Source organism: Hypanus sabinus, chromosome 16 (genome assembly GCF_030144855.1).
Source record: "Hypanus sabinus isolate sHypSab1 chromosome 16, sHypSab1.hap1, whole genome shotgun sequence".
Taxonomy (NCBI): domain Eukaryota; kingdom Metazoa; phylum Chordata; class Chondrichthyes; order Myliobatiformes; family Dasyatidae; genus Hypanus; species Hypanus sabinus.
Window position 1 is genome coordinate 53,430,829 of NC_082721.1, and position 27,485 is coordinate 53,458,313.

At 42.5% G+C, this 27,485-nt stretch overlaps 1 protein-coding gene across 14 annotated transcripts in view; it reads left to right on the top strand.

Annotated features, from left to right (window-relative positions):
• The window catches only part of LOC132406305 (E3 ubiquitin-protein ligase Arkadia-like), a 190,580-nt gene that overhangs the window by 150,435 nt on the left and 12,660 nt on the right, over positions 1-27,485 (top strand). For 9 of the 14 annotated variants that reach the window (XM_059991787.1, XM_059991777.1, XM_059991788.1 and 6 more), the window contains 4 exons: positions 10,778-10,876; positions 12,595-12,690; positions 17,452-17,549; positions 25,728-25,866. In XM_059991787.1, the coding sequence (XP_059847770.1) occupies positions 10,778-10,876; positions 12,595-12,690; positions 17,452-17,549; positions 25,728-25,845 (411 nt within the window). In that variant the 3' untranslated portion in view covers positions 25,846-25,866. Of the gene's footprint in view, positions 1-2,317; positions 2,647-10,721; positions 10,877-12,594; positions 12,691-17,451; positions 17,550-23,164; positions 25,673-25,727; positions 25,867-27,485 lie in introns of those variants that run through there. The other 5 variants (XM_059991779.1, XR_009516128.1, XM_059991778.1 and 2 more) reach the window with 5 other exon arrangements.

The window sequence follows — 27,485 nt, forward strand, 5'->3', positions numbered from 1 at the left end:
CTGTGACTCTTCTACATTGTCCACAATACAGCAAACTTCACATCATCTACAAACTTACTAACCCACTTCCACCTTCTCTTCTCAGTCACATATAGAAAATCATAAAGAGTAGTGGTTACAGAATTGATCCCTGTGATACACCACTGGTCATTTGACCTCCAGGCAGAACACACTCCAAGTACTACCACCCTCTGCCTCCTATGGGCAAGTCAATTCTGTTTCCACACAGCCAAGTTTCCTTAGATCCAGTGCCTCCTGACTTTCTGGCAATGGGGAACCTTTTTGAATGCCTTACTAAAATCTGTATACACCACATCTGCTGCTAAATCTTTGTCAGTTTATTTTGTTACTTCCTTAAATAATTCAATCAGGTTTGTGAGGCATGACGTGCCCCTCAAAATGCAATGCCAATTATCCCTAATTAGACAATGCTGCAAATGAAATACATTGTTGGAAGGTGTATGGTCATGCACTTTGGTGGAAGAAACAACAAGCAGACTATTATCTAGATGGGGAGAGAATTCAAAATGCAGAGATGCAAAAGAACTGGGGAGTCCCTAAGGAGATACCCTAAAGGTTAACCTTCAGGTTGAGTCAGTAGTGAAGAAGTCAAATGCAACATTGGCATTCATTTCTAGAAGTATAGAATATAAGAACAGGGATGTGATGTTGAGGCACTATAGATACTCGTGAGACCACACTTGGAGTATTGTGTACAGTTTTGGACTCCTTATTTTAGAAAAGATATACTGACATTAGAGAGGGTTCAGAGAAGATTCATGAGAATGATTCCAGGAATGAAATGGCTACTGTATGAGGAATATTGGCAGCTCTTGGGCTGCATTCCCTGGAGTTCAGGAGAATGAGGGGGTGATCTAAAAGAAACATTCCAAATTTAAAAGGCCTAAACAGATTAGATAGGGCAAAATTATTTTCCTTGGTAGGGGAGTCTAGGACAAGAGGGCACGACTTCAGGATTGGAGGATGTCCATTTAGAACAGAGATGCAGAGAAATTATTTCAGTTGGAGGGTGGTAAATCTGGAATTTATTGCCATGAGCAGCTGTGGAGGCAAAGTCATTGGGTGCATTTAAGGCAGCGATAGATAGGTTCCTGATTAACCAGGACATTAAAGGGTATGGGGAAAAGGCAGGGGAGTGGGGATGACTGGAAGAATTGGATCAGCCCATGATTGAATGGCAGAGCAGATTTGAAGGGCCTACTTTTGCTTCTATATCTTATGGTCTTATGAACTTAAATGCTTGTAAATCTGGTTAATAAGAATCATCTCCATTAGTTTTCTCACCACTTATGATAAAACCCACTAGTCAATATCTCCCAGGATTACTCCTATTACTATTTTTAAATAAAGGACTAACATTTGCCACCCTCCAATCTTCTGTTACTACTTCTGTGGCTAATGGGGACACAAAGATCATAGCTAAAGGCACAGCAGTATCTTCCATCACTTAACGTATTTACCTATGATATATCCCATTAGGCCAAGGGAATTTATCTGTACTAATGTTTTTCAAAAGTGCCTCTTTTTTTAAAGTTGACTTGTCAGCATGTTCTATACTGTCCTCACATTCATCAAGGTTTCCATAACTAGTGAATGGTGAAATAAACATTGATTAAGGACCTCCCCTTCCTCCTCTGACTTCAAGCACATGTTTCCTCTTTTATCCTTGATTAGTCCTGCCCTCACTTTAATCATTCTCAAGTTATGCATGTACATGTAGGACTCTGGGATTTTCCTTATTCCTACTCGGTAAAACTTCTCATGTATCCTCGTCGCTCTTAAGTCTCTTCTTCAGGTCCTTCCTGGTCACCTTTTAAATTGTCGAACACCCTATTTGATCCTTGCTTCCTCAGTATGCTTGCTTCTTCATCTTAACTACATGTTCCTTCACTCTTCTATCCTTTCCCTGTCTCAATGGGACAAACCTATCCAGAACCCCATGCAAGTGTCCAGTACCTGTCTGGCCTTCCTCACAGTCTGTCTACGTATTGCATCTACCTTTACATTAACTACTCCATCCTAGTTTAAACCTCAGCAGCTCTATAGTAAACTGCCTGCAAGGATATCAGTCCCCTTTGAGGTCAGGTGTAACCTATCCCTTTTTTACAGGTCATACATTCCCCAGAAAAGATCCCAATGATCTACAAATCCCTGCACCAAAGTTCAGTCTCACATTCAATTGCTATATCCTATATTTATTATCACTAATGTATGGCACAGGCAGTAATACAAAAATTATTACCTTTGAGATCCTGTTTTTTAACTTCCTTCTAAGTTCTGTATATTTGCTTTCCAGTACCCCATTTCTTTTCTTCCTTAAATTTTTGGTATCAATGTGTGACACGTGGTCAAGTGGATAAGGTATCGGTGTAGTGATCTGAAGGTCGCTAGTTCGAGCCTCAGCTAAGGCAGCGTGTTGTGTCCTCGAGCAAGGAACTTTACCGCACATTGCCCTGTGACGACACTGGTGGCAAGTTGTATGGGTCCTATTGCCCTTCCCTTGGACAACATAGATGGCGTGGAGAGGGGAGACTTGCAGCATGGGCAAATGCAGCTCTTCCATACAACCTTGCCTAGGCCTCAGTCATCATCGAAAATTGATGGACAGCTGAAGAAGAGAAGAAGGTATCAATGTGCACCACAGCTTCCGGCTGCTCACCCTCTCCTTTATAAATACTGTAGACCAGATTTGTGGTGCCCCTGAACCTGGCACCTTGGTATCAAAATACCATCTGGGACTCTCTTTTATGTCCACAGAATCTTGTTTGTTGTCCTAACAATTGAATCCCAATCACTATTAACTTGTTTCTTCTCGCCCTTCCCTTCTGAACCACAGAGCCAGACTCAGTGCCAGAGCCTCAGTCACTGCATCTCTCCCCTGGTAGGGCATTTCCAGCATTTCCCTCCCCCCCCAACATTATCCAAAGTGGTATACTTGTTATCGAGGGGATCTCAATGCCTTGTCTGCCAATGAAATTTCATGCTTCACACCTGCTTTTCCTTCCTGATATCTTTTTTGTTAAGTACTCTCTATCTATAATCTATGAAGGACCTTCACTCATTTCAGTTCTCTTGTTGTTATTTTTGTAGCACCCCCCCACCCCCCCAGCCCACATGTCATGATATTTATGGTTCCCTGAACTTGCTGCCCATATTTTTTACTCTTGTGGGAACATATTGTACCTGAGCTCTCACTATTCCACACTTGTCAAATAGCTTTTTCAATTCCACTTTTATGACATCATACTCAATGACATTGAAATTAATTTTCCCCTAATACAGGACTTTTAAATTTCCTAACCATGACTATCTTGAAACTTAAAGTTATTGTCTCACTCCTTCTGCAAAATGCACTGTCCTGTCAGCCTTCGACTAAGCCTGGTACTTTACATTCTCTATTATGATTATTTATGTACTGGCTCAAAATGCCTTCATAGGCACACTTTAAAAATTCTGTCTCTTCCAAGCCTTTCATACTAAAATGGTCACAGTTAGCTTGGAGGAGGTTGAAATCTCCTTTTAGTATAACTATTACTTTCTTTATGATTTGTCCATGTGTGCATTCCTTTATCTCTACGGCTTTTTGACTGTAAGGACTCTAGTATGCCCACAGCAAAGAGACTGCCCCATTTTTGTCCCCAAATACTCCTCATGTAACCATATATGCTGATCAGCAGATCAAAGTTTATCTTTCTTATTAGTCAGGCTTCTAATATAAATATATTTTGACTTTGCAATCATTTGATATACCCATGTTTGTTCTGCCTACCACACTGGCATTGTTTTCTTTATTGTTTTGACTACGCCTCCTGCACTATGCATCTACTCTACCACATTCCCTGATGAATTAGTCATAACCATCCCCAAAAGTACAAGTACAAGCTCTTTTGTCATTCAACCATACACATGTATGTATGTACATAAACATGTATGTATGTAAACAAGACATTGTTCCTCTGGGGAGAGTTTTCCTGGTTTTGGTTCCAGTGCAACTGGTCCGATTTGCAGTTATTCAAGGGAACCAAAGTGTTAAAGCTTTCCCTCTGACATCACTCTATTAGCCAGACATTCATCTAACCAAAAGCTCTGGTTACTACACTTACTAGAATGTGACATAGGAGGTAATCCAGAGATTATGGCTTTGGAGGTTTTATTTGCTTTAAATTCATATAACAATAACAATCACAGCACGGAAACAGGCCATCTTGGCCCTCCTAGTCCGTGCCGAACCCTTAATCTCACCTAGTCCCACCTACCCGCACTCAGCCCATAACCCTCCACTCCTTTCCTGTCCATATACCTATCCAATTTTACCTTAAATGACACAACTGAACTGGCCTCTACTACTTCTACAGGAAGCTCATTCCACACAGCTATCACTCTTTGAGTAAAGAAATACCCCCTCGTGTTTCCCTTAAACTTCTGCCCCCTAACTCTCAAATCATGTCCTCTAGTTTGAATCTCCCCCACTCTCAATGGAAACAGCCTGTTCACGTCAACTCTATCTATCCCTCTCAAAATTTTAAATACCTCGATCAAATCCCCCCTCAACCTTCTACGCTCCAATGAATAGAGACCTAACTTGTTCAACCTTTCTCTGTAACTTAATTGCTGAAACCCAGGTAACATCCTAGTAAATCGTCTCTGCACTCTCTCTAATTTATTGATATCTTTCCTATAATTCGGTGACCAGAACTGCACACAATATTCCAAATTTGGCCTTACCAATGCCTTGTACAACTTTAGCATTACATCCCAACTTCTGTACTCAATGCTTTGATTTATAAAGGCCAGCGTTCCAAAAGCCCTCTTCACCACCCTATCTACATGAGACTCCACTTTCAGGGAACTAAGCACAGTTATTCCTAGATCTCTCTGTTCCTCTGCATTCCTCAATGCCCTACCATTTACTCTGTATGTTCTATTTGGATTATTCCTGCCAAAATGTAGAACCTCACACTTCTCAGCATTAAACTCCATCTGCCAACTTTCAGCCCATTATTCTAATCGGCATAAATCTCCCTGCAAGCTTTGAAAATCCACCTCATTATCCACAACACCTCCTACCTTAGTATCATCGACATACTTACTAATCCAATTTACCACCCCATCATCCAGATCATTTATGTATATTACAAACAACATTGGGCCTAAAACAGATCCCTGAGGCACCCCGCTAGTCACCGGCCTCCATCCCGATAAACAATTATCCACCACTACTCTCTGGCATCTCCCATCTAGCCACTGTTGAATCCATTTTATTACTCCAGCATTAATACCTAACGACTGAACCTTCTTAACCAACCTTCCATGTGGAACTTTGTCAAAGGCTTTGCTGAAGTCCATATAGACTACATCCACTGCCTTACCCTCGTCAACATTCCTCGTAACTTCTTCAAAAAATTCAATAAGGTTTGTCAAACATGACCTTCCACGCACAAATCCATGCTGGCTACTTCTAATCAGATCCCGTCTATCCAGATAATTATAAATACTATCTCTAAGAATACTTTCCATTAATTTACCCACCACTGATGTCAAACTGACAGGTCTATAATTGCTAGGCTTCCTTCTAGAACCCTTTTTAAACAATGGAACCACATGAGCAATACGCCAATCCCCATTTCTAATGACATATTAAAGATCTCCGTCAGAGCTCCTGCTATTTCTACACAAACTTCCCTCAAGGTCCTGGGGAATATCCTGTCAGGTCCTGGAGATTTATCCACTTTTAAATTTCTTAAAAGTGCCAGTACCTCCACCTCTTTAATTGTCATAGGTTCCATAACTTCCTTACTTGTTTCCCACACCTTACACAATTCAATATCCTTCTCCTTAGTGAATACCGAAGAGAAGAAATCATTCAAAATCTCTCCCATCTCCTTCGGTTCCACACATAGCTGACCACTCTGATTCTCTAAGGGGCCAATTTTATCCCTCACTATCCTCTTGCTTTTAATATAACTGTAGAAACCTTTCGGATTTACTTTCACCTTATTTGCCAAACCAACCTCGTATCTTCTTTTAGCTTTTCTAATCTCTTTCTTAAGATTCCTTTTACATTCTTTATATTCCTCGAGCAATTCCTTTACTCCATGCTGCCTATATCTATTGTAGACATCCCTCTTTTTCTGAACCAAATTTCTAATATCCCTTGAAAACCATGGTGCTCTCAAACCTTTAACCTTTCCTTTCACCCTAACAGGAACATAAAGATTCTGTACCCTCATAATTTCACCCTTAAATGACCTCCATTTCTCTATTACATCCTTCCCATAAAACAACTTGACCCAATCCACTCTCTCTAAATCCCTTCGCATCCCCTCAAAGTTAGCCTTTCTCCAATCAAAAATCTCAACTCTAGGTTCAGTCCTGTCCTTCTCCATAATTATATTGAAGCTAATGCTATTGTGATCACTGGACCCGAAGTGCTCCCCAACACATACATCTGTCAGCTGACCTATCGCATTGCCTAACAGGAGATCCAACACTGCCCCATCTCTAGTCGGTACTTCTATGTATTGTTGCAAAAAACTATCCTGCACACATTTCACAAACTCTAAACCATCCAGCCCTTTTACAGAATGAGCTTCCCAGTCTACGTGTGGAAAATTAAAATCTCCCACTATCACCACCTTGTGTTTACTACAAATATCTGCTATCTCCTTACACATTTGCACTTCCAACTCACGCGCCCCATTAGGTGGCCTATAATACACTCCTATCAGTGTTACTGCACCTTTCCCATTCTTCAATTCCATCCAAATGGCCTCCCTAGAGGAGCTCTCTAATCTATCCTTCCAAAGCACCACCATAAGATTTTCTCGGACAAGCAATGCAACACCTCCTCCTCTGGCCCCTCCTACTCTATCACACCTGAAGCAACTAAATCCAGGAATATTTAGTTGCCAAACACACCCTTCCTGCAACCATGTTTCACTAATAGCTACAACATCATAATTCCAGGTATCAATCCACGCTTTAAGCTCATCCACCTTTCTTACAATGCTCCTAGCATTAAAATAGATACATTTAAGATACTCTCCATCTCCTCCTCTCTTTCCATCCCTAACAATGCATTCAAATTTATTATCCTTTTCTTTCTTCTCCCCTACATCTTCGGGCTGAGCGCATCCCTTCTCCATCACCTGCCTTTCCTCCCTCACACACTGTCTATTTACTTGCTCCACTGGTGAACTAACCTCCTCTCCCATTGTCTCCTCAAATAGTCTCCCGCCCCCCCATCTTACTAGTTTAAAGTCCGCCCTGCAGCCCTAGCAAACCTCCCCGCTAGGATATTGGTCCCCCCACGATTCAAGTGTAACCCGTCCTTCTTGAACAGGTCACTCCTGCCCCAATGATCCAGAAACTTGAATCCCTGCCCCCTGCTCCAATCCCACAGCCACGCATTCATCCTCCACCTAATTCTATTCCTACTCTCACTGTCGCATGGCACAGGCAGTAATCCCGAGATTACTACCTTTGCGGACCTTCTTAACTGCCTTCCTAACTCCCTATACTCTCGTTTCAGGACCTCTTCCCCTTTCCTTCCTATGTCATTGGTACCTACATGTACCACGACCTCTGGCTCTTCACCCTCCCACTTCAGGATATCTTGGACGCGATCAGAAATGTCCCGAACCCTGGCACCAGGGAGGCAAATTACCATCCGGGACTCCCGGTCACCTCCACAGAAACGCCTGTCTGAGCCCCTGACTATTGAGTCCCCTATTACTATGGACCTCTTTCTTCTCACCCTACCCTTCTGAGCTACAGGGCCGTCCTCTGTGCCGGAGGCTCGGCCACTGTCACTCCCACCAGGTTGGCTGTCCCCCCCAACAGTACTCAAACATGAGTACTTATTGTCAAGGGGTACAGCCACTGGGGTACTCTCTAGTACCTGCCTCTTCCCCTTCCTGACTGTAACCCACCTATCTGCCTCCCGTGGTCCCGGAGTGACCACCTGCCTGTAACTCCTCTCTATCACCTCCTCACTCTCCCTGACCAGGCGAAGGTCATCGAGCTGCAGCTCCAGTTCCCTAACTCGGTCCCTCAGGAGCTGCAGTTCGGCGCACCTGGCGCAGATGTGGACGTCCGGGAGGCTCGGAGACTCCAGGATCTCCCACATCCGACACCGAGAACAACAAGCTGCCCTCACACTCATACCTCCCAAATAACTGAAAATACAAGAACTAAAAGATAAGCCTACTGTGCCCTCTTCCGCCTAAGCCCTCTGAGCCCAAGCCCTACACTCTGCGCCCAGCTCACTAAAGCCCTCTGAGCCCAAGTCCTACACTCTGCACCCAGCTCACTCCGCTGCCCGCAAACGAAGCTGCCGGCTTCTTAAGGCGGCTTTCTTTATATATCTTCCCTCCTTCCCGGGCCTCCTTCACGCGCCTGCGCAGTCCCGCCTCTCAGAACTCCGATCTGAGAAGCAATTGGACAATTTGAAAATGGCCGCCGCCGCACTTCCTCTCAAGCCTCGCTGTCCTCTTCCAAAAGAGAACTACCTCACTCAGTATCTCCTTTATATATCTTCCCTCCTTCCCGGGCCTCCTTCACGCGCCTGAGCAGTCCCGCCTCTCAGAACTCCGATCTGAGAAGCAATTGGACAATTTGAAAATGGCCGCCACCGCACTTCCTCTCAAGCCTCGCTGTCCTCTTCCAAAAGACTTTCAGGACTTCCTCTCTCTTGTTACGTATGTCATTAGTATCAATGTGGACTATGATGTCCAGCTATTTACCCTCCTTTTTTTAGAATGATGAGGTCAGTTCTGTATCAGGAAACTTGTGTATATATGGTCACCAGGGGAACAGTACCCATTCCTGATCCCCTACATTTTGCAGGAAATGCATTCCACATGCCCAGGTTCTCCTGACATGGATTCCCCTCTAATCGTACTCTGAAGAAGAGGGCCCATCATATCCCTGTTCGCTATCAAATACCAATTTACACTAATCCCATTCACCAGCACATGCTTTATTGCCTGCTGTCCTTCAGCAATCTCATTGCTCATCCAGGTACTTCCGTGTGTGTCTACATCCAGACAATGTTGGTGGAAATATCCTTCTGCTCCTAAATTTTTCACTCCTCACCTTAAACCCTCTGGTCTTAAATACCTCTGCCTTGCAGAAAAGTTTCCTACAATCTATTCAATCTTTGCTCTTTAATTTTGCCTATCAGATTCCATCCCCCATCTCCCGCCCATCAGCCTCCTCTGATTCAAGGAAAAGAGACACAACAAAACTGCCATTGCTCCTCAGAAATGAAATACTCCATTTGAGGCAACATCTGGGTAATGTCCTCCGCATCCTCTTTGGTGCAATCAGTCCTTCCAATAGAATGATGATCAGAACAGTGCACAGCATTCTAGCTGTGGATTACTCAATGATTTTATAAAGTTGCACCAAGATCTCCTTACTCCAGCTAATGAAGTCCAGTATGCTGGCTTCATCATCTTATCTGACACAGAGCCACCTTCAGGGATCTGTAGATATACACTCTTTGTTCCTTCCTAGAAACATAGAAAACCTGCAGCATAATACAGGCCCACAATGCTGTGCCGAACATGTACTTAGATAGATATTACCTAAGGTTAGCCACAGCCCCCTATTTTTCTAAGCTCCATGTACCCATCCAGGAGTCTCTTAAAAGACCCTATCGTATCTGCCTCCATCACTGTTGCCAGCAGCCCATACCACGCACTCACCACTCTGTGTAAAAAAAAATTACCCAAGACATCTTGTCTGTCCTTACTTCCAAGCACCTTAAAACTCTGTCCTGTCATGTTTGCCATTTCAGCCCTGGGAAAAACCCTCTGACTATCCACACAATCAATGCCTCGCACCACCTGATACACCTCTATCGGGTTACCTCTCATCCTCTTGTCGTTCTAAGGAGAAAAGGCCCAGTTCACTCAACCTTTTCTCATTATGCATGTTCCACAATCCAGGGAACATCCTTGTAAATCTCCTCTGCACCCTTTCTATAGTTTTCACATCCTTCCTGTAGTGAGGTGACCAGACTGAGCACAGTACTCCAAATGGGGCCTGACCAGAGTTCTATGTAGCTGCAACATTGCCTCTTGGCTCTAAAACTCAATCCCACGGTTGATGAAGGCCAATGCACCGTATGTCTTCTTAACCACAGAGTCAACCTGTGCAGTAGCTTTCAGTGGCCTATGAACACAGACCCCAAGATCCCTCCTATCCTCCACACTGCCAAGTCTTACCATAAATACTATATTCTGCTATCATATTTGACCTACCAAAATGAACCACCTCACACTAATCTGGGTTGAAGTCCATCTGCCACTTCTCAACCGTGTTTTGCATCCTATCGATATCCCGCTGTAACCCCCTCATAGCCCTCCACACTATCCACAACACCCCCAACATTTGTGTCATCAGCAAATTTACTAACCCATCCCTCCACTTCCTCATCCAGACTGTTTATAAAAATCACAGAGAAGGGGTCCCAGAACAGATCCCTGAGCCACACCACTGGTCACCAACCTCCATGCAGAATATGAACCATCTACAACCACTCTTTGCCTTCTGTGGGCAAGCCAGTTCTAGATCCACAAAGCAAGGTCCCCTTGGATCACCTTAATGAATTGTGTCAATTCTTATCCCATTGCTGGTGGTGAAAATTGAATTTGAGGCTTTTCTAAAGTTGTGGATGAATGTTTTCTGTGCAGATAAGACTGTGAAACTACTGCGGAATGTACAGTGACTTCCATGTTTGCTCTGCCAGGTAATGCCCGATATCTTCATTCACCCTCATTTACAAGTCTTTCCTCAGCACGGACTGCGAGCGATGCAGAGCCATGTCATGGTGCACAGGGGATATCAGGTAAACACACCTGCTGGAGATGGACAATGACAGAAGTTCATTGTTACAGAGCACATATTTACTATAGGTGGTGATCAAACAGTCAGCCTAACAATGTAACTTTGCTCCTGAGTGAAAATTTGACGGATATTGTCTGCACATCCCATTTCCACCTTCTGTTTAACACTGAGAAGGCAGCTTGAAAGTTCTGTAGAATATTCAGACAAACACTTTCCTCACTTTACTCATGGCAGAGTTCTGCTACACTGAGTGCTCAAGTAGTTCCAATGTGAGATAAGCCAGTTTCTGGATGTGTTTTTTAAGCAAAGGAAGGGCTTGGTGTCTAGTTTCTGAGAGCAAATAGAATGGCTGTTATATTTCAGCAGGAGATATTGAACGGAGCTAGGTTTAACACACTATTCTTTCAGTTCTGTAGTACTTTAAAGCTGTGTACTCGAGGATTTTATATTTTCATCACGGAGAAAAGACTGTGACTATCTACTTTTATCAGGGTCACTGCTCACCCACCGACTCTTCATTCACCATTTACGGCCTCGCTCCCTAAGTTAGGTCCAGCACAGCTCCATCATGGGGGAGGGGTGCTCTATACCTACTGGCACAAGTTTCTTTTAGGATGCACTTTAAAGTTTCAATCTTGTCTAATCCTTTCACAGTAAGACAATTCCAGCTAATAGCAGGAAAGTTAAAATCCCGATAACCCTCTTCCTTTTGCACCTCCTTGTGATTTATTTGCTCCTCTATCTCATGTGGACTGTTGGGACACCTGTAGTGTAATCGTCATAATCTGATCTTTTCTTGTGGGGTAATTCTCACCTTACACTGTTTTTGCTGGACTCCATTTGTTCCTGACATGCAAATTTTCTCAATTCCATCTGAAATGCTCCTCTACTTTAAATCAAGAGTTAAACATAGAAACATAGAAAACCTACAGTACAATACAGGCCCCTCGGCCCAAAAAGTTCTGCCAAACGTGTCCCTACCTTAGAAATTACTAGGCTTATCTATAGCCCTCTATTTTACCAAGTTCCCAACAAGTTCCCAATTGTTTTTATACCATAGACCAATACCATTAAGCAAGAGTTCAGTGGACCCTAGGTTGGGAACCCCTGCTTTAAATGGGCCTGGCCTGGACATTCCCAGGTCCAGGTGGCCATTTTGCTTTTTTTTCTTGTTTGAGGGAAGCGAGCACAATTTTGACCACTCTCTACTTCGTAACCTCAGAGCTTGGAAAAGCGTATTAGATTTGGGAGTGTGGTGTTGGGTTCACCTCTCGAGCTGGCTGATTGGCATTAAGGCCTGAATGCTGGAAGTGGGGTGTTGGCTGGAAGGAGACACTTACTTTGGTTCATTTGTCCTGGCAGTGAATTTGGAGGATTTTGTAAAAGCAGTGTTGGTAGGATTTTCAGTGCTTTAATGTGTTAGCTGTAAGTCATCCAGTTCTTTGAGGAGGGGTGTTAGTGTTTCACAGTAGACTAGTGCCTCTTGATTTTGAAATGTGATCAGATGTGACGGTGCTACCACTGAGACAGACATGGCCCACAGCATCAGGAAGCTTGTGATTTCTCCCATTAAATACCAAATTAATATATTTTTCAGCTTAGTTTTATTGTTGTCATAATTCTGCAGGTTCAGTGAATGTATGAGTGATGTGCTGTAAACCAAGAGTTTTTTTTGAAGACTGCAACTCAAAGTTGCTTTTTTGTTCTTTCATTTTTGAGGACTTCCTGCATTTGGAAGATCAATTTAGTGACTTAAACCATGGAGCAACACAAAGCACCATTGAGAGATGCACGTTCCTGCACAAGTATGAAAAGGTGAGAGTTTTCTTTCTGTTAGAACAGTCACATCATTGTCTGCAGGAATTACTGAGTTGCTAGTGAGTTGGTTGTGTATATTGTGTTATTAGGAAGTAGGTAGTATGCAGACTCTTCAATATTGTCTGATGACCTACCCTAAGCAGAGTATGCATGTAGATGGCACTGAAGTGATAAAATAAGAGTTTGGCTGTATCCCTTGTAACCAGATTCAATCATATTTGAAACTGGTAATGGGAAATAGGGCTCCAGAAATGCAAGCTACCTACGAAGGAGCTGAAGAATGGACTTGGGAGAGCTAGAAGGGAGCATGAGAAGGCTGTGGCAAATAGGATTAAGTATGATGCATTAGAGTACCACAACCCGGGTTCATTTCCCACTGCTGTCTGTAGGGAATTTATACATTCTCCCCGTGAGTGCATGGGTTTCTCCGAGTGCTCTGGTTTCCTCCCACAGTCCGAAGATGTACCAGGTAGTTTAATTGGTCATTGCAAATTGTCCTGTGATTAGGCTAGGGTTAAATCAGGGGTTGTTGGACTCAAAGGGCCTGAAGGGCCTACTCGGTGCTGCATCTCAATGAATAAATTAACAAATAAATAAACAAAGGAAGTGTTCTACACATATGTGAAGAACACGGCGTCGCGATAGTGTAGCGGTTAGGAGTTCATTTCTAACGCCGTTTGTAAGGAGTTTCTGTACGTCCTTCTGGTGGAATGCATGGGTTTCCCCCGGATGCTTCTGTTTCCTTCCACAGTCCAAAGATGTACCAGGTAGGTTAATTGGTCCTTGTAAATTGGCTCATAATTAGGTTAGGGTTAATCAGGGTTGTTGGGGTTGTGTGGTTGGAAGGGCCTACTTCACACTATATTGCATAATAAATAAAAAACAGGAGGATGACCAGAATGAGGATCAGACCGATAAGGGATAGTGGAGGGAACATGTGACTGTAGTTAGAGGAGGTAGTGGAGGTCCTTAACTGATTCTTTCCTTTAGTACTCTTCAGTGACAGAGACCTTGATGTTTGTAAAGACAGTGTAAAACAGTCTGATGTTCATATTAAGAAAGAAGATGTGATAGAACTTTTGAAAAACATTAGGATTGATAACGCTCTAATTCTTCAGTTTTGGAAGGTTGAATTTGAAACCAGAATATTGTGTTACTGGCAGGATTCTTGACAGCATGGAAGAGCTAGAAACATAGAAAACATACAGCACAATACAGGCCCTTCGGCCCACAAAGCTGTGGCGAACATGTCCCTACCTTAGAACTACCTAGGCTTTACCCATAGCCTTCTAGTTTTCTAAGGTCCATGTGGCCAAACAGGAGTCTCTTAAAAGACCCTATCGTTTCCGCCTCCACCACCACCGCCGACAGTCCATTCCACATACTCACCACTCTCTGCGTAAAAAAAAACTTACCCTGACATCTCCTCTGCACCTACTATCAAGCACCTTAAAACTATGCCTTCTTGTGCTAGCCATTTCAGCCCTGGGGAAATGCCTCTGACTATCCACACGATCAATGCTTCTCATAATCTTGTACAGCTCTATCAAGTCACCTCTCATGCTCCATCGCTCCAAGGAGAAAAGGTCGAGTTCACTCAACCTATTCTCATAAGGTATGCTCCCCAATCCAGGCAGCATCCTTGTAAATCTGCTCTGCACCCTTTCATGTTTTCATGTCCTGCCAGAATTGGCAGGAATTGAGGCGACCAGAATTGAGCACAGTACTCTAGTAGGGTCTAACCAGGGTCCTATTTGGCTGCAACATTACCTTTCGGCTCTTGAACTCAATCCCACAGTTGATTAAGGCCAATGCACAGTGTGCCTTCTTAACCAGAGTCAACCTGCATAGCAGCTTTGAGTGTCCTTTGGACTCGGACCCCAAGATCCCTCTGATCCTCCACACTGCCAAGAGTCTTACCATTAATACTATATTCTGCCATCATATTTGACCTACCAAAATGAACCACCTCACACTTATCTGGGTTGAACTCCATCTGCCACTTCTCAGCCCAGTCTTCAATCCTATCAATATCCCGTTGTAACCTCTGACAGCTCTCCACACTATCCACAACACCTCCAACCTTTGTGTCATCAGCAAACTTAACTAACCCATCCCTGAGGCACACCACTGGTTACTGGCCTCCATGCAGAATATGACCTGTCTACAACTACTCTTTGCCTTCTGTGGGCAAACCAATTCTGGATCCACAAAGCAATGTCCCCTTGGATCCTATGCCTGTTTATTTTCTCAATAAGCCTTGTATGGGGTACCTTATCAAATGCCTTGCTAAAATCTATATACACTACTTCTACGGCTCTACCTTCATCATTGTGCTTCAATCACATCCTCAAAAAATTCAGTCAGGCTTGTAAGGCACGACCTGCCTTTGACAAAGCCATGCTGACTATTCCTAATCATATTATGCCTCTCCAAATGTTCATAAAACCTGCCTCTCAGGATCTTCTCCATCAACGTACCAACCACTGAAGTAAGACTCACTGGCCTATAATTTCTTGGGCTATCTCTACTCCCTTTCTTGAATAAGGGAAGAACATCTGCAACCCTCCAATTCTCCAGAACCTCTCCCATCCTCATTGATGATGCAAAGATCATTGCCAGAGGCTCAGCAATCTCCTCCCTCGCTTTCCACAGTCGCCTGGGTACATCCTGTCCAGTCCCAGTGACTTATCCAACTTGATGCTTTCCAAAAGCTCCAGAACATCCTCTTTCTTAATATCTACATTCTCAAGCTTCCCACAGTCCACTGCGTCATCCCTACAATCGCCAAGATCCTTTTCCATAGTGAATACTGAACCAAAGTATTCATTAAGTACCTCTGCTATTTCCTCTGGTTCCATACACACTTTTCCATTGTCACACTTGATTGGTCCTATTCTCTTGCTCTTCACATACCTGTAGAATGCCTTGGGGTTTTCCTTAAATTGTGTCTGCCAAGGCCTTCTCATGGCCCCTTCCGCTCTCCTGTTTTCATTGTTAAGCTCCTTCCTGCTAGCTTTATAATCTTCTGGATTCATATTATTGCCTAGTATTTTGAATCTTTCGTAAGCTCTTCTTTTCTTCTTGACTAGATTTACAACAGCCTTTGTGCACCGTGGCTCTTGTACCCTACCATCCTTTCCATGTCTCATTGGAACGTACCTACTCAGAACCCCATGCTAATATCCCCTGAACATTTGTCATATTTCTTGGGTTCATTTCCCTGAGAACATCTGTTTCCAATTTATGCTTCCAAGTTGCTGCCTGATGGCCTCATATTTCTACTTACTCCAATTAAACATTTCCCTGACTTGTCCCTCTCCAATGCTATGGTTAAAGAAATAGAATTGTGATCACCATCTCCAAAATGCTCTCCCGCTGAGAGACCTGACAACTGACCAGGTTCATTTCCCAATACCAGATCAAGTACACCCCTCTTGTAGGCTTATCTACATACTGTGTGAAGAAACCTTCCTGAAGACACCTAACCACCTGCACCACATCTAAACTCCTCACTCTACGGAGGTGCCAATCAATATTTGGGAAATTATTATCTCCCACCACAACAAACCTGTTATTATTGCTCCTTTCCAAAATCTCTATCTGCTCCTCAACGTCCCTGTTACTATTGAGTGGTCTATAAAATACACCCAGTAGAGTTATTGACCCCTTCCTATTCCTAACTTCCACCCACAGAGACAACCCCTCCATGATTTCCTCCTTTTCTGCAGCTATGACACTGTCTCTGATCAACAGTGCCAAGCACCACCTCTTTTGCCTCCCTCCCTATCCTTTCTGAAACATCTAAAGCCTGGCATTTGAAGTAACCATTCCTGCCCCTGCACCATCTAAGTCTCTGTAATGGCCACAACATCATAGCTCCAAGTGCTGATCGACACTCTAAGCTCATTCACTTTATTCATGATACTCCTCGCATTAAAATAGACACATCTCAAACCATCGGACTGAGCACAACCCTTCTCTGTAACCTGCCTATCCTCCCTTTCGCACTGTCTCCAAACTTGCTCTATTTATGAGCCAACCTCCCTTTCCTCTGTCACTTCAGTTCGGTTCCCACCCCCCAGCAATTCCAGTTTAAACTCTCTTGGATCCATGTCTATAGGTCTTTCAACATTGCTGCACAAATTGATAGGCAGGTTAAGAAGGCATATGTTGTGTTGGCCTTCATTAGTCGGGAGAACTTAAGAGCCGCAAGGTAACGTTGCAGCTCTATAAACCCTAGTTAGACCACATGGAATTCTGTTGTCATCACCTCATTGTATGAAAGACGTGGAGAAGAGATTTACCAGGATGCTACCTGGACAAGAAGGTATAGTATGTCTTTTGAAAATATGTTGAGCAAGCTGAGGCTTTACCCTATTGAGTAAAGGAGGATGAGCAGAGGATGGAACTCTACAAGATGATAAGGCACAAATGGAGTTGATGGCCAGAGACCTTTTCACAGGATGGAAATTCCTAATACAAGTGGCATATTTTTAAGGTGTTTGGAGGAAAGTATGGGAGATGTCAGAGTTAAGTTCTTTACAGTATAGTGGGTATGTGGAATGCCCTACCAGGGATTAAGTTAAAGGCAGATTCATCAGGGGCATTTGTGATAATCACATGGATGATGGAAAAATGGATGCCTATTTAGGAAGGAAGGATTAGATTGATCTCAGAGTAGGTTAAATCGTTGGCAAAACAATGTGGACCGAAGGACCTGTACTGTGCTGCAATATTCTATGTTTTATATTTCAGAGGACACTGGAGACCAGTGAGGAAAGGAAAGAAGCTTCAGAGGTTGAGGAGAAATGCACTATCTGTCTGTCACCGTTGGAGGAAGGAGAAGATGTAAGGTGAGGAAACCCTTAAGGGTTGCTGTTTGTCACATGATCTCCAGACAGCCAATGTAGATGTTGGATGCACCTAAACTGCGAACAGGATGGATGTAAACTTTCTTGGAACTTCCTGACTTTCTCAGGAGTTACCAGAGGTTAAAATGAGAATTTCTAAGCACACCTGCCTATGATTGCCATTTTGTTTGTGGTGTCTGATCAGTCTCCTCTCGCCCTTGCTCTCGCTCTCTCTCTCCCACTCTCCCTCTCTCTCACTCACCCTCTCTCACCCCACTCTCTCTCCCTCCCTCTCCCCTCACTCAGGATCTCTCCCTCTCTCCTCAATCTGGTGTTCTCCCCCTTTGCTCCCTCTGTCCCCATTCACCACCCTGGCTGTATTCCCCCATACCTGGCTTCTCCCACTTGCCTCTCTTCTCCCTGTCTCCCCACCTCTCTTCCCCTGCCCCCCCAGCCTCTCTTCCCGTGCACCTGCTCTCTCTCCCCATCCCTCCGCTCTCTCTCTCCCCACCCCCACCCCGGCTCTTTCCTACCCACCTCTCTCTCCCATCCCCACGCTCTCTCTCCCCCCCCCCCCCCCCCGCTCTCTCTCTTTTAGGATGTATAGTGTATACATTTCTCTGACATTAAATGTACCTATTGATTGAACCTATTGAGAAAAGTGGCAGTAATTTTACCTTTGTAAATCAAACACAGGCAAGTATAACGGGTTTGGACAGATGTCTTGGCAAGGACAGATGTCTATTTTCGGTGATCTCTATGACTATTCAGTTTGAACCAACAGTCTTAACATGTGAACCAAAACTTAAATGACAACTATATTGGTATCAGAAAATTGGTATACTTGCAAACCAAGTTTAAATATACATTAACAAAGTATAATTAATAACTTATTAAGTACAACTGACCTCCAGTAAGATGGTGCCATGCTCGGATGCTGAGGCTTCTGCAGGGGTCAACCAAAGGTGCTATTGTCTATTTAAAACATAATTTTTTTACATTGCAAGACCGTGCTGAAGATTAAGACCTTAACATACTGCAGGTCTGCTCCATCAACAAGTTGCTCATTGGCAGAGAAACTGAAGGAGCTGGACTTGGTGAGAACTGTGATGCTGTCTGCGGCAGAAAGTTGTTGGTGCATAAAGTCTAACAGTGATTGTCTGAGATTGCAATACCCCGTTACGCTGCTACAAGTCCAATTAATTAGTTTATTGGCAAATGGTGGGGAGTTGCATGCCCTCAGTCATAGCAAGAAGCAGACCTCAAGCTCTGGTGTTGCCTGTTTGCAGCTGTCATAGGGAGGTGTCAGATTGAGTGCTCCACAAAAAAGCTGATGGTGGGTGAGGTGTCCATGCTGGAGTTGGTGCTCAGCAGAAGACAGGCTGTATTGCGTTCAACTGCAGACTGCTGCAATGCTCAGGGATTCAGGGACTTGGACTATATTTTTTGTGTGATTGTATTTTACTGCTACTTATATACTCATCGTCTTATATATGCCTTGTGTATATATGACTGTTGGTACTGTGATTTGCACCTTGGCCCCAAAGTAATGCTGTTTCCTTTGGCTGTATTCATGCAAGGTTGAATAACAATTAAACTTGAATTTGTTAGTCCATAAATATTGTAATCTTTGACTTGTAAATCTTGTACATCTTATTTTTAAGGTAACTTATTTATTTTCTTTCTTACTTTCTTCTAATATTTGTACATCTGTGCATTTGTCGCTCTACTGTGACACTGTAATTTCCTTTGGGATTAATAAAGTACTTTTCTATTGATCGATCTGTCTGGTCCAAATCATCATCATGTGGTCCCTTAGAATTGTGGATGTCTTGTTTCTGTGGGATCAACATTAGCAACTCACAAGTTGTCCAGGACCTTGCTTGGAGAATTGGGGCAGGCTGTTTTCTAGCAAAAGTATACTTGGTCTTCAAAAGTGAAATTTTGAGAGCACAAAGCTTGTATATGCCTGTCAGCATAAAAGGTAAAGATAACAGGTGTAGGGAACATTGTTTTTTGAGAGATATTGAGGACCTGGTTAATTAAAAAAAAGGAGGTGCTTGGAAAGTTTAGGCAGGTAGGAACAAATGAAGTGCTTATGAAAGTATAAGAAATGCAAGAGAACACTTAAGCAAGGAGTCAGGAGGGCTAAAAGAAGGCATGGGTTTGCCTTAGACAAGATGAAGGAGAATCTTACAGGACTCTGGATATGTTGAGAGCAGAAGGATTGCAAAGGACAAAATTGGTTCTCCGGATGATCAGAATGGTAATTCATGTATGGAGCCAGAAGAGATAGGGGAGATCTTAAATGCATTTTTTGCATCTGTCTACTCAGGAGATGAACAAATACAGTTGGCCCTCCTTATCCGTGAGTTCCACATGCGCAAATTCAACCAACCACGAATCAAGAAAACCTGGAACTGCTCTTCCAGCACTTGTTGTTTGAGCATATACAGACTTTTTTTTCTTGTCATTATTCCCTAAACAATGCAGTATAACAACTATTTTACATAGGATTTACATTGTATTAGGTATTATAAGTAATCTAGAGATGATTTAAAGTATGCGGGAGGATGTGCATGGGTTATCGTGGATCGGGATCGGATAAAATCAATAGTTCTCTTACTAAATAAGTTGGAGCAGGTACATCTGGTATTATTTAGCGTCAGTTAGTCAAACATTTGTCTTAGTATTTAGTATATATTTTACCTTTCTGTGCATATAATATACTTAAGAATGTTAGTTTCAGCACCGGGCTCGGGAGCGGAAGTTCCCGAGTTCAATCCAGTGTCAGACCGCTCCCAAGTGCCATCCGTGCTGGGTTGATGTGGAGGATCAAAAACCCAAAACCCAAAAACCTATTAATTAAACCACTGCGTTGCTTAGTAATAATTGTAGCTTTCATCGGGGCCGGGCCTTTCTCACTTAATTCTTTAAAATTTTTCCGATCGTTCACCGATGTAACCTAACGCTTTTCCAGTGACTGACGACGTGTCACCTCTTTCCAATTGCTTTATTATTTCTGCTTTATTTTCAATCATGATTGTGATTATTTTCATGAACAGAAAAACTGTGGGTTCAGAGCTCTGCCGCCGGGTCCTAATGTCCACCTCACTGAGGCAGGTTAAATAAGGTCTGGGGTTCCACTGGGTCCACCGCATTGAGACACGTTGAATAAGGGACTTGAGCATCCGCGTTTTTTGGTATCCTCGAGGGGTCCCAGGACCAATCCCTCACAGATAAGGAGGGCCGACTGTAGTCTTACGGAAGTAAGGCCTACAAGCACCAACTTCTTGGACACTGCAGATTACAGGGGAGATTACAAGGGTAGGTCTTACATCGTGATTGGTAGGGCACTGGGGAGTGCAGTAGAGCAAAGTGATCTGGGAATATGTCCATAATTAATTGAAAGTGGTGTCATGGGTTGATGAGGTTGGAAAAAAGCTTTTGGAACTTTGGCCTTCATAAATCAAAATATTGAGCACAGAAAATGGGATGTTTTGTTGAAGATGTCTAAGACATTGGTGAGGCCTAATTTGGAGTATTGTGTGCAGTCTTGATCACCTACCTACAGGAAAGATGTAAATAAGGTTGAAAGAGTACAGAGAAAATTTACAAGAATGTTGCCTGGTCTGGAGGGCCTGATTTATAATGAAAGATTGAATAGGTTAGTGCTTTATTCCATGGAGTGTGGAACATTGAGAGGAGACTTGATAGATGTATACAAAATTATGAGGGGAATATTAAGGTAAAGGCAAGCATACTTTTTCAATTGAGGTTTGGTGGAACTACTACTAGAAGTCATGGGTTCAGGATGAAAGGTGGAAAGATTAAGGGGAACATGATGCAAAACCTCTTCACTCAGAGGGTCGAGAATGTGTGGAACAAGCTGCCGATGGAAATGGTGCATGTGAGCTCGATTTCAACTCTTAAGACAGGTTTGTTGGGTACATGGATGGTTGGGATATGGAGAGCTGTAGTGCAGATCGATGTGAGTAGCCAGTTTAAATGGCTTGATAAAGAATTTTAAAAGCAAACACGAGGAAATCTGCAGATGCTGGAAATTCAAGCAACACACACACAATGCTGGTGGAACGTAGCAGGCCAGGGAGCATCTATAGGGAGAAGCACAACAGGCCTGCTGCATTCCACCAGCATTTTTTGTGTGTTGCTCGGCAAAGAATTGACCGAGGGAAGAAGGGCCTGTTTCTGTGCTGTACTTCCTATGAATCTAATACTTCCAGTATTAAGATAAGCATACTTCAACTTTCATGTCTATTTTCTGTCTCCTGCCTCTCCTTATTTACAGGCTTGTTGGTCATGTCATCCAGCTCCCATTCAATCTCTCCACTTTCTGACCTGGTGCTTTAATTTCTGACCCATGAAACACAGAAATATTAAAGAAATACTTGAGTTCATGTTAAAGCTAAAAATCATATTATAAGGTTAACAGTTTCAGGGTGAAGGCAGGACTGAAAGAACTTGGCATTGGGTTTAAAGAAAAAGTAGTGGAGAAATTTGCATGCTTGAAAAATATTGATTGATTCCAAAATCCTGATGAGATACTTAATGGAGGTCTTGAAAGAGGTAGCTGATTAAATGTGGATAAATTTTACTGTTGTCTCCACAGATTAGAAACTATCAAATGCAACCAATCTTTTTAAAGGATGTGTTAGATGGAGTGCAATCTGGAAAATTGTGGAAATTGCTTCAGCAGAAAAAGAGCAAAAAACTTTTTTTCTTTAAATAGTGGGAGTTTGAAAAACTGTTGGGATTCAGAAGCAACAGGGTGTCCTTGTATATCACCAAGATACAGGAAGCAATTAAGCAATATTTACTGCAAGAGGATTTGAGTGTGATCCTGGTGAAACAACAGAGATTATTTTCCCATGGCAGTGTATTTTCTTATATAAAGGAGGATACATTTGTAATGGGCAGAGTACTTTTAAAGTTCATCAGATCGATGCTGGGATGGAAGATACGTTGTGCGAGAGGAGAAAGTGCAGAATAAAACCATCACTAGAGAAGCTCAGCAGGTCAAGCAGAGTTCTTCCAACATCTATGCTAGATTCAGGTATCTGCAACGTCTATTATAAATGGAGGGATGTTCAGTGTTGGAACACACTCTCAGTAATAAGGCCATAGGATATAGAAGCAGAATCAAGTCATGTGGCCGGTCAAGTCTACTCCACCATTTCACCATGGCTGATTCATTTTACCTCTCAGCACCAATCTCCTCCCTCCCCCCACCATCCCTTCATGCTCTGATCAACCAAGAATCTATCAACCTCTGCCTTAAACACATATTCAAAAAGACAGCTGCCTGTGGCAATGAATTCCACAGAGTCAGCACTCGTTTGTCTCATCTGAGACACTCCCATCTGAGGAAACATGATATCCACATCCACTCTATCAAGACCTTGCACCATTCGATAGGTTTCAATGTGGTCACCCCTCATTCTTCTGAATTCCAGTGAATACAAGCCCAGAGCCATGAAATGCTCTTCATACGACAAGCCATTTAATCCTGGAATCATTTTCATGAACTTCCTTTGAACCCTCTCCAGTGAATAATAATTTAGAAGAATAAAAGATGATCTTGTTAATATTTTTTTCAGGGGTGTCCAAGAATAAAGGAAATAATGCACTCGGTGGAAATGGAAATAAAGGCAAACTCCAGATGCAGGAAATCCAAAATATCACAAAATCAGAGATGCACAAGATTCTGTATATGTTGAAAATCTTGAGCAACACTCAGAATATTAACAAGATGATCCCAACGACCAATGTGACCTACAGCTACATCCTGCAAACAGTTCAGGAAAATACTATTTCTTAATATTATTTTTAAAATGCTTCTACTACTAAACTGTATGTGATTGGAATATGTAATTTACAATTCGATTATGTCTTTTTGGGCCTACTCAGTGATCTGGCCCTTTCACTGTCACTGGGGGAATTCAGCAGGGTTAAGAACAGTGTGCAGCCAAATGGTGGAGTGCAAACCTTCATCAATTGGGGAATTGAATTTAGGAGCCGAGAGGTATAATGTTGCAGCTATATAGAACCCTGGTCAGACCCCACTTGGAGTACTGTGCTCAGTTCTGGTTGCCTCACTACAGGAGGGATGTGGAAGCCATAGAAAGGGTGCAGAGGAGATTTACAAGGATGTTGCCTGGATTGGGGAGCATGCCTTATGAGAATAGGTTGAATGAACTCAGCCTTTTCTCTTTGGAGCTACAGAGGATGAGAGGTGACCTGATAGAGGTGTGTAAGATAATGAGAGGCATTGATCGTGTGGATAGTCAGAGGCTTTTTCCCAGGGCTGAAGTGGTTGCCACAAGAGGACACAGGTTTAAGGTGCTGGGGAGGAGGTACAGAGGAGATGACAAGGGTAAGTTTTTTACTCAGAGAGTAGTGAGTGTTTGGAATGGGCTGCCGGCAACGGTGGTGGAGGCAGATATGATAGGGTCTTTTAAGAGTCTTTTGGATAGGTACATGAAGCTTAGTAAAATAGAGGGCTATGGGTAAGCCTAGTAATTTCTAAAGTAGGGACATGTTTGGCACAACTTTGTGGACCGAAGGGTCTGTATTGTGCTGTAGGTTTTCTGTGTTTCTATCTTCCGGTCCATTACTCCTCACAGATTAAAGTGGCAAGCAAGATTGAAATCGATGAGGATGATGTTGCACTGTCTACCTGTGTTTGATAGGTCTCCCTCTCTCTCTTGCTCACTGCTGCTGGAAGAAGGTGCAGGAATCTTCCTCACACTGTAAGGTTTAATCAGCACAGCTTGTGGCTGCAGACACGTTTCTATGGTTCTTGTTACATGCGCTTCTAGCTACTTTTTGCTATTTTTGCGTTGTTTGATTGGGGTGCTTCAGCATGCATTGGTTCTGTGGTCTGCAGACAACAAATGACACAGCACTATCCTGAACACTCCTGGACTGTTTTGAGGACTCTGCAGTTTGATGTTTAATATTCTGTGTGTTATTCGCTCATTTTTTGCTATTTGCACAAGTTGTTCTTTTTCTCATGTGTTGGGTGTTTGATGTTCTCTTTGAATGGATTTCGTGGTGTTTCCTTGTTTCATGGCTGTCCATGGGAGGATGAATCTCAGGGTTGTATTCTGTATACATACTTTGATAATAAATATACTTCGAATTTTTGAAATGCCTGAAGTACTCAGCAGGTCGGGCAGCAACTGTGGGAAGAGAAACAGTTAATGTTTCAGGTTGAAGAAGTGTTTCTTCTTGTTGTGATGTTTTGCATTATTATGTAAAGAGCATATTATCCTATAAAGTTCAAGTTTAATTATCATTCAGCCATACATGAATATCCATGAATACAACCAAATGAAACCTTGTTATTCTAATATGCAAATCAGTACCAACAGCCATACACAGCACAAGGCACATATAGCACCTATAAAACAGCAGTAAAATACAGTCACACAGAAAAAAAGGATATAGTCCATATACCCGAATGCAAGAATGTTGCTGAAGTCTGCAGTCGAACACAATGCAACTTGTCTTCTGCTGAGCAAACTCTGGAGGCAGCACTGACTCCAACACATTCACTGATGTACACTGCCTACAGTACTCCAGTGCAGCACAAACTAATGACAATGCAACTTGAGGCTTAGTGGTTGCTTTGACTGAGGCCACGGAGCTCCTCCGTCGCCCTTTTGCCAGTGAACCAGTGAATTGGACTTAGTGTTCCTGATTAACAATGTCCAACATGTTCTTCCGATCACAAGAAAAGCAACTAAGATGATCACTCACTGTTAGGCTGCATACCTGCTTTGCACACCCACTCTGACACCTCTCTGATGCAGACAGCAGCATGATCTGCATGAAGTGCAGCTTCTTCAGTTTCTCTGCCAACTTGCAACTCACTGATGAGCAGACTTTAAGTTTTTAATGTCCAGCAGGGTCTTGCAATTGTAAAAAGTATATTTAAAAAAGACAAACTCCTTTGGTTGGTCCCATAGAAGCTGCTGCTTCTGAGCGCATTGCCATTTTACCTGAAAGCATCTTCACCCTTAAATGAATATTTTGATAATATTTATGATAGTATAATTCAGTGATTAGGTTATAAAGAGCATGTGAGACCATTACGACAATGAATGCTGAGGTACTGAAGTAACTAACCAAACAAAACTGGTTTATTGTTCTTCTCAGGCGTCTCCCTTGTATGCACCTTTTCCACCAGATCTGTGTGGATCAGTGGTTAGCCACCAGTAAGAAGTGTCCAATTTGTCGAGTAGACATTGAAGCCCAGATGCCTGTTGACATCTAATTAGCCATTAGAAATAAAAAGGTAAGGTAATTGATGTGAAATTCAATAACAGAGTGGGTGAAGGCACCTTTCTAGTTTTCTCCATTGCTAAGAATTGGAATAATATGTATTAATATATTTAGGGAAACTGCACTGATTATATACTTAATGAATTTTCAATCTTTAATGTTCTCTTGTGTTCATTGTTCTGTGATTAGTCATATCTGTAAGCAGCCACCATGTACCATTACTCAATGATTGATACCAAATGATTATTTCCAAGAATTGTCCTATGTAACTGCCCTATATAATTTTTCAAAGAACCAATTAGTCCCATACAGCTATTTTGTTGTATCTGTATCTTGTCTGAAAAAACTTTAGCCAGCAATGTTCATTTGCCTTTCTTGTTCAACTTTGGAATTGCAGTTGGTTTATTTTGTCACATGTATCGAGATACAGTGAAAAGTTTATCTTGCTTACTATTCATACAGATCAAGTCATTACACAGTGCATTGAGGTAGAACAAGGTAAACCAGTAACAATGCAGAATTAAGTGCAACATGTGCAGAGTAAGTACAGTGAAGATAAGCAATATCATAAGATCATAACAAGGTAGATTGAGATGTCACGAGTCATTCTTATAGTACTGTGCAACCATTTAATAGTCTTATAATGCCAGGGTAGAAGCTGTCCTGGAGCATGGTGGAATGTATCTTCTGTCTCATGAAATAGAGAAGAGAGAATGTCTGGTGTAACTGGGGCCTTTGATTATGCAAGCTGCTTTACTGAAGTAGCAAAAAATAGAGACAGAGTCATAGACCACAAGACCATAAAACATAGCGGCAGAATTGGGTCATCCGCCATTCAATCATAGCTGATCCTTTTCTCCCCTCCTCAGCCCCACTCCCCTGCTTTCTCCCTGTAACCTTTAATGTCATGTCCAATCAAGAACCTATCAAGCTCTTCTTTAAAAACACCAAACAACCTGGCTTCCAAAGCTGCCTATTGAACTAAATTCCACAAATTCACCACCTTATGGCTAAAGTCATATCTGTAAGCTGCCACCATGTACCATTCTCTGCATCTCTATTTTAAATGAACACCCCTCTATCCTGAGGCTGTACCCTCTTGTCCTAGACTCACCTACCATGAGAAACATTCTTTCCACATCTACTGTCTTGGCCTTTCAACATCAACATTTTTTTTTTATAAACTTTTTTTATTGCATTTTTAAATGGTTACAAAGTATGAAAAAACAATGTATATAACCCATACCCCCTCCCCTTAACCCCTCCCCCCTAACTGCCCTATAGAAAAGAAAGAAAGAAAGAATGCCTGGTTGTTGGAAGATCTCCACATGCTCCATGGAATTCGTAATAACTTTAATAATGTATATTTATTTCTTTCCCCTAATAACCAATTGTTTCATCTTCAGAGCATCTATATATTTAATCCTGTCTTTTGTAAATAAGGGCTCCAAATTTTCAAAAATGTTTCATATTTATCTCTTAAATTATAAGTAATTTTTTCTAATGGAATACAACCATAGATTTCTTTCTTCCAAGAATCTATACTTAAATGTGTATCCGATTTCCAAGTAACTGCAATAGCTTTTTTGGCTACTGCCAGTGCAATTTTTTGACGTTTTAGTAAAATTGAAT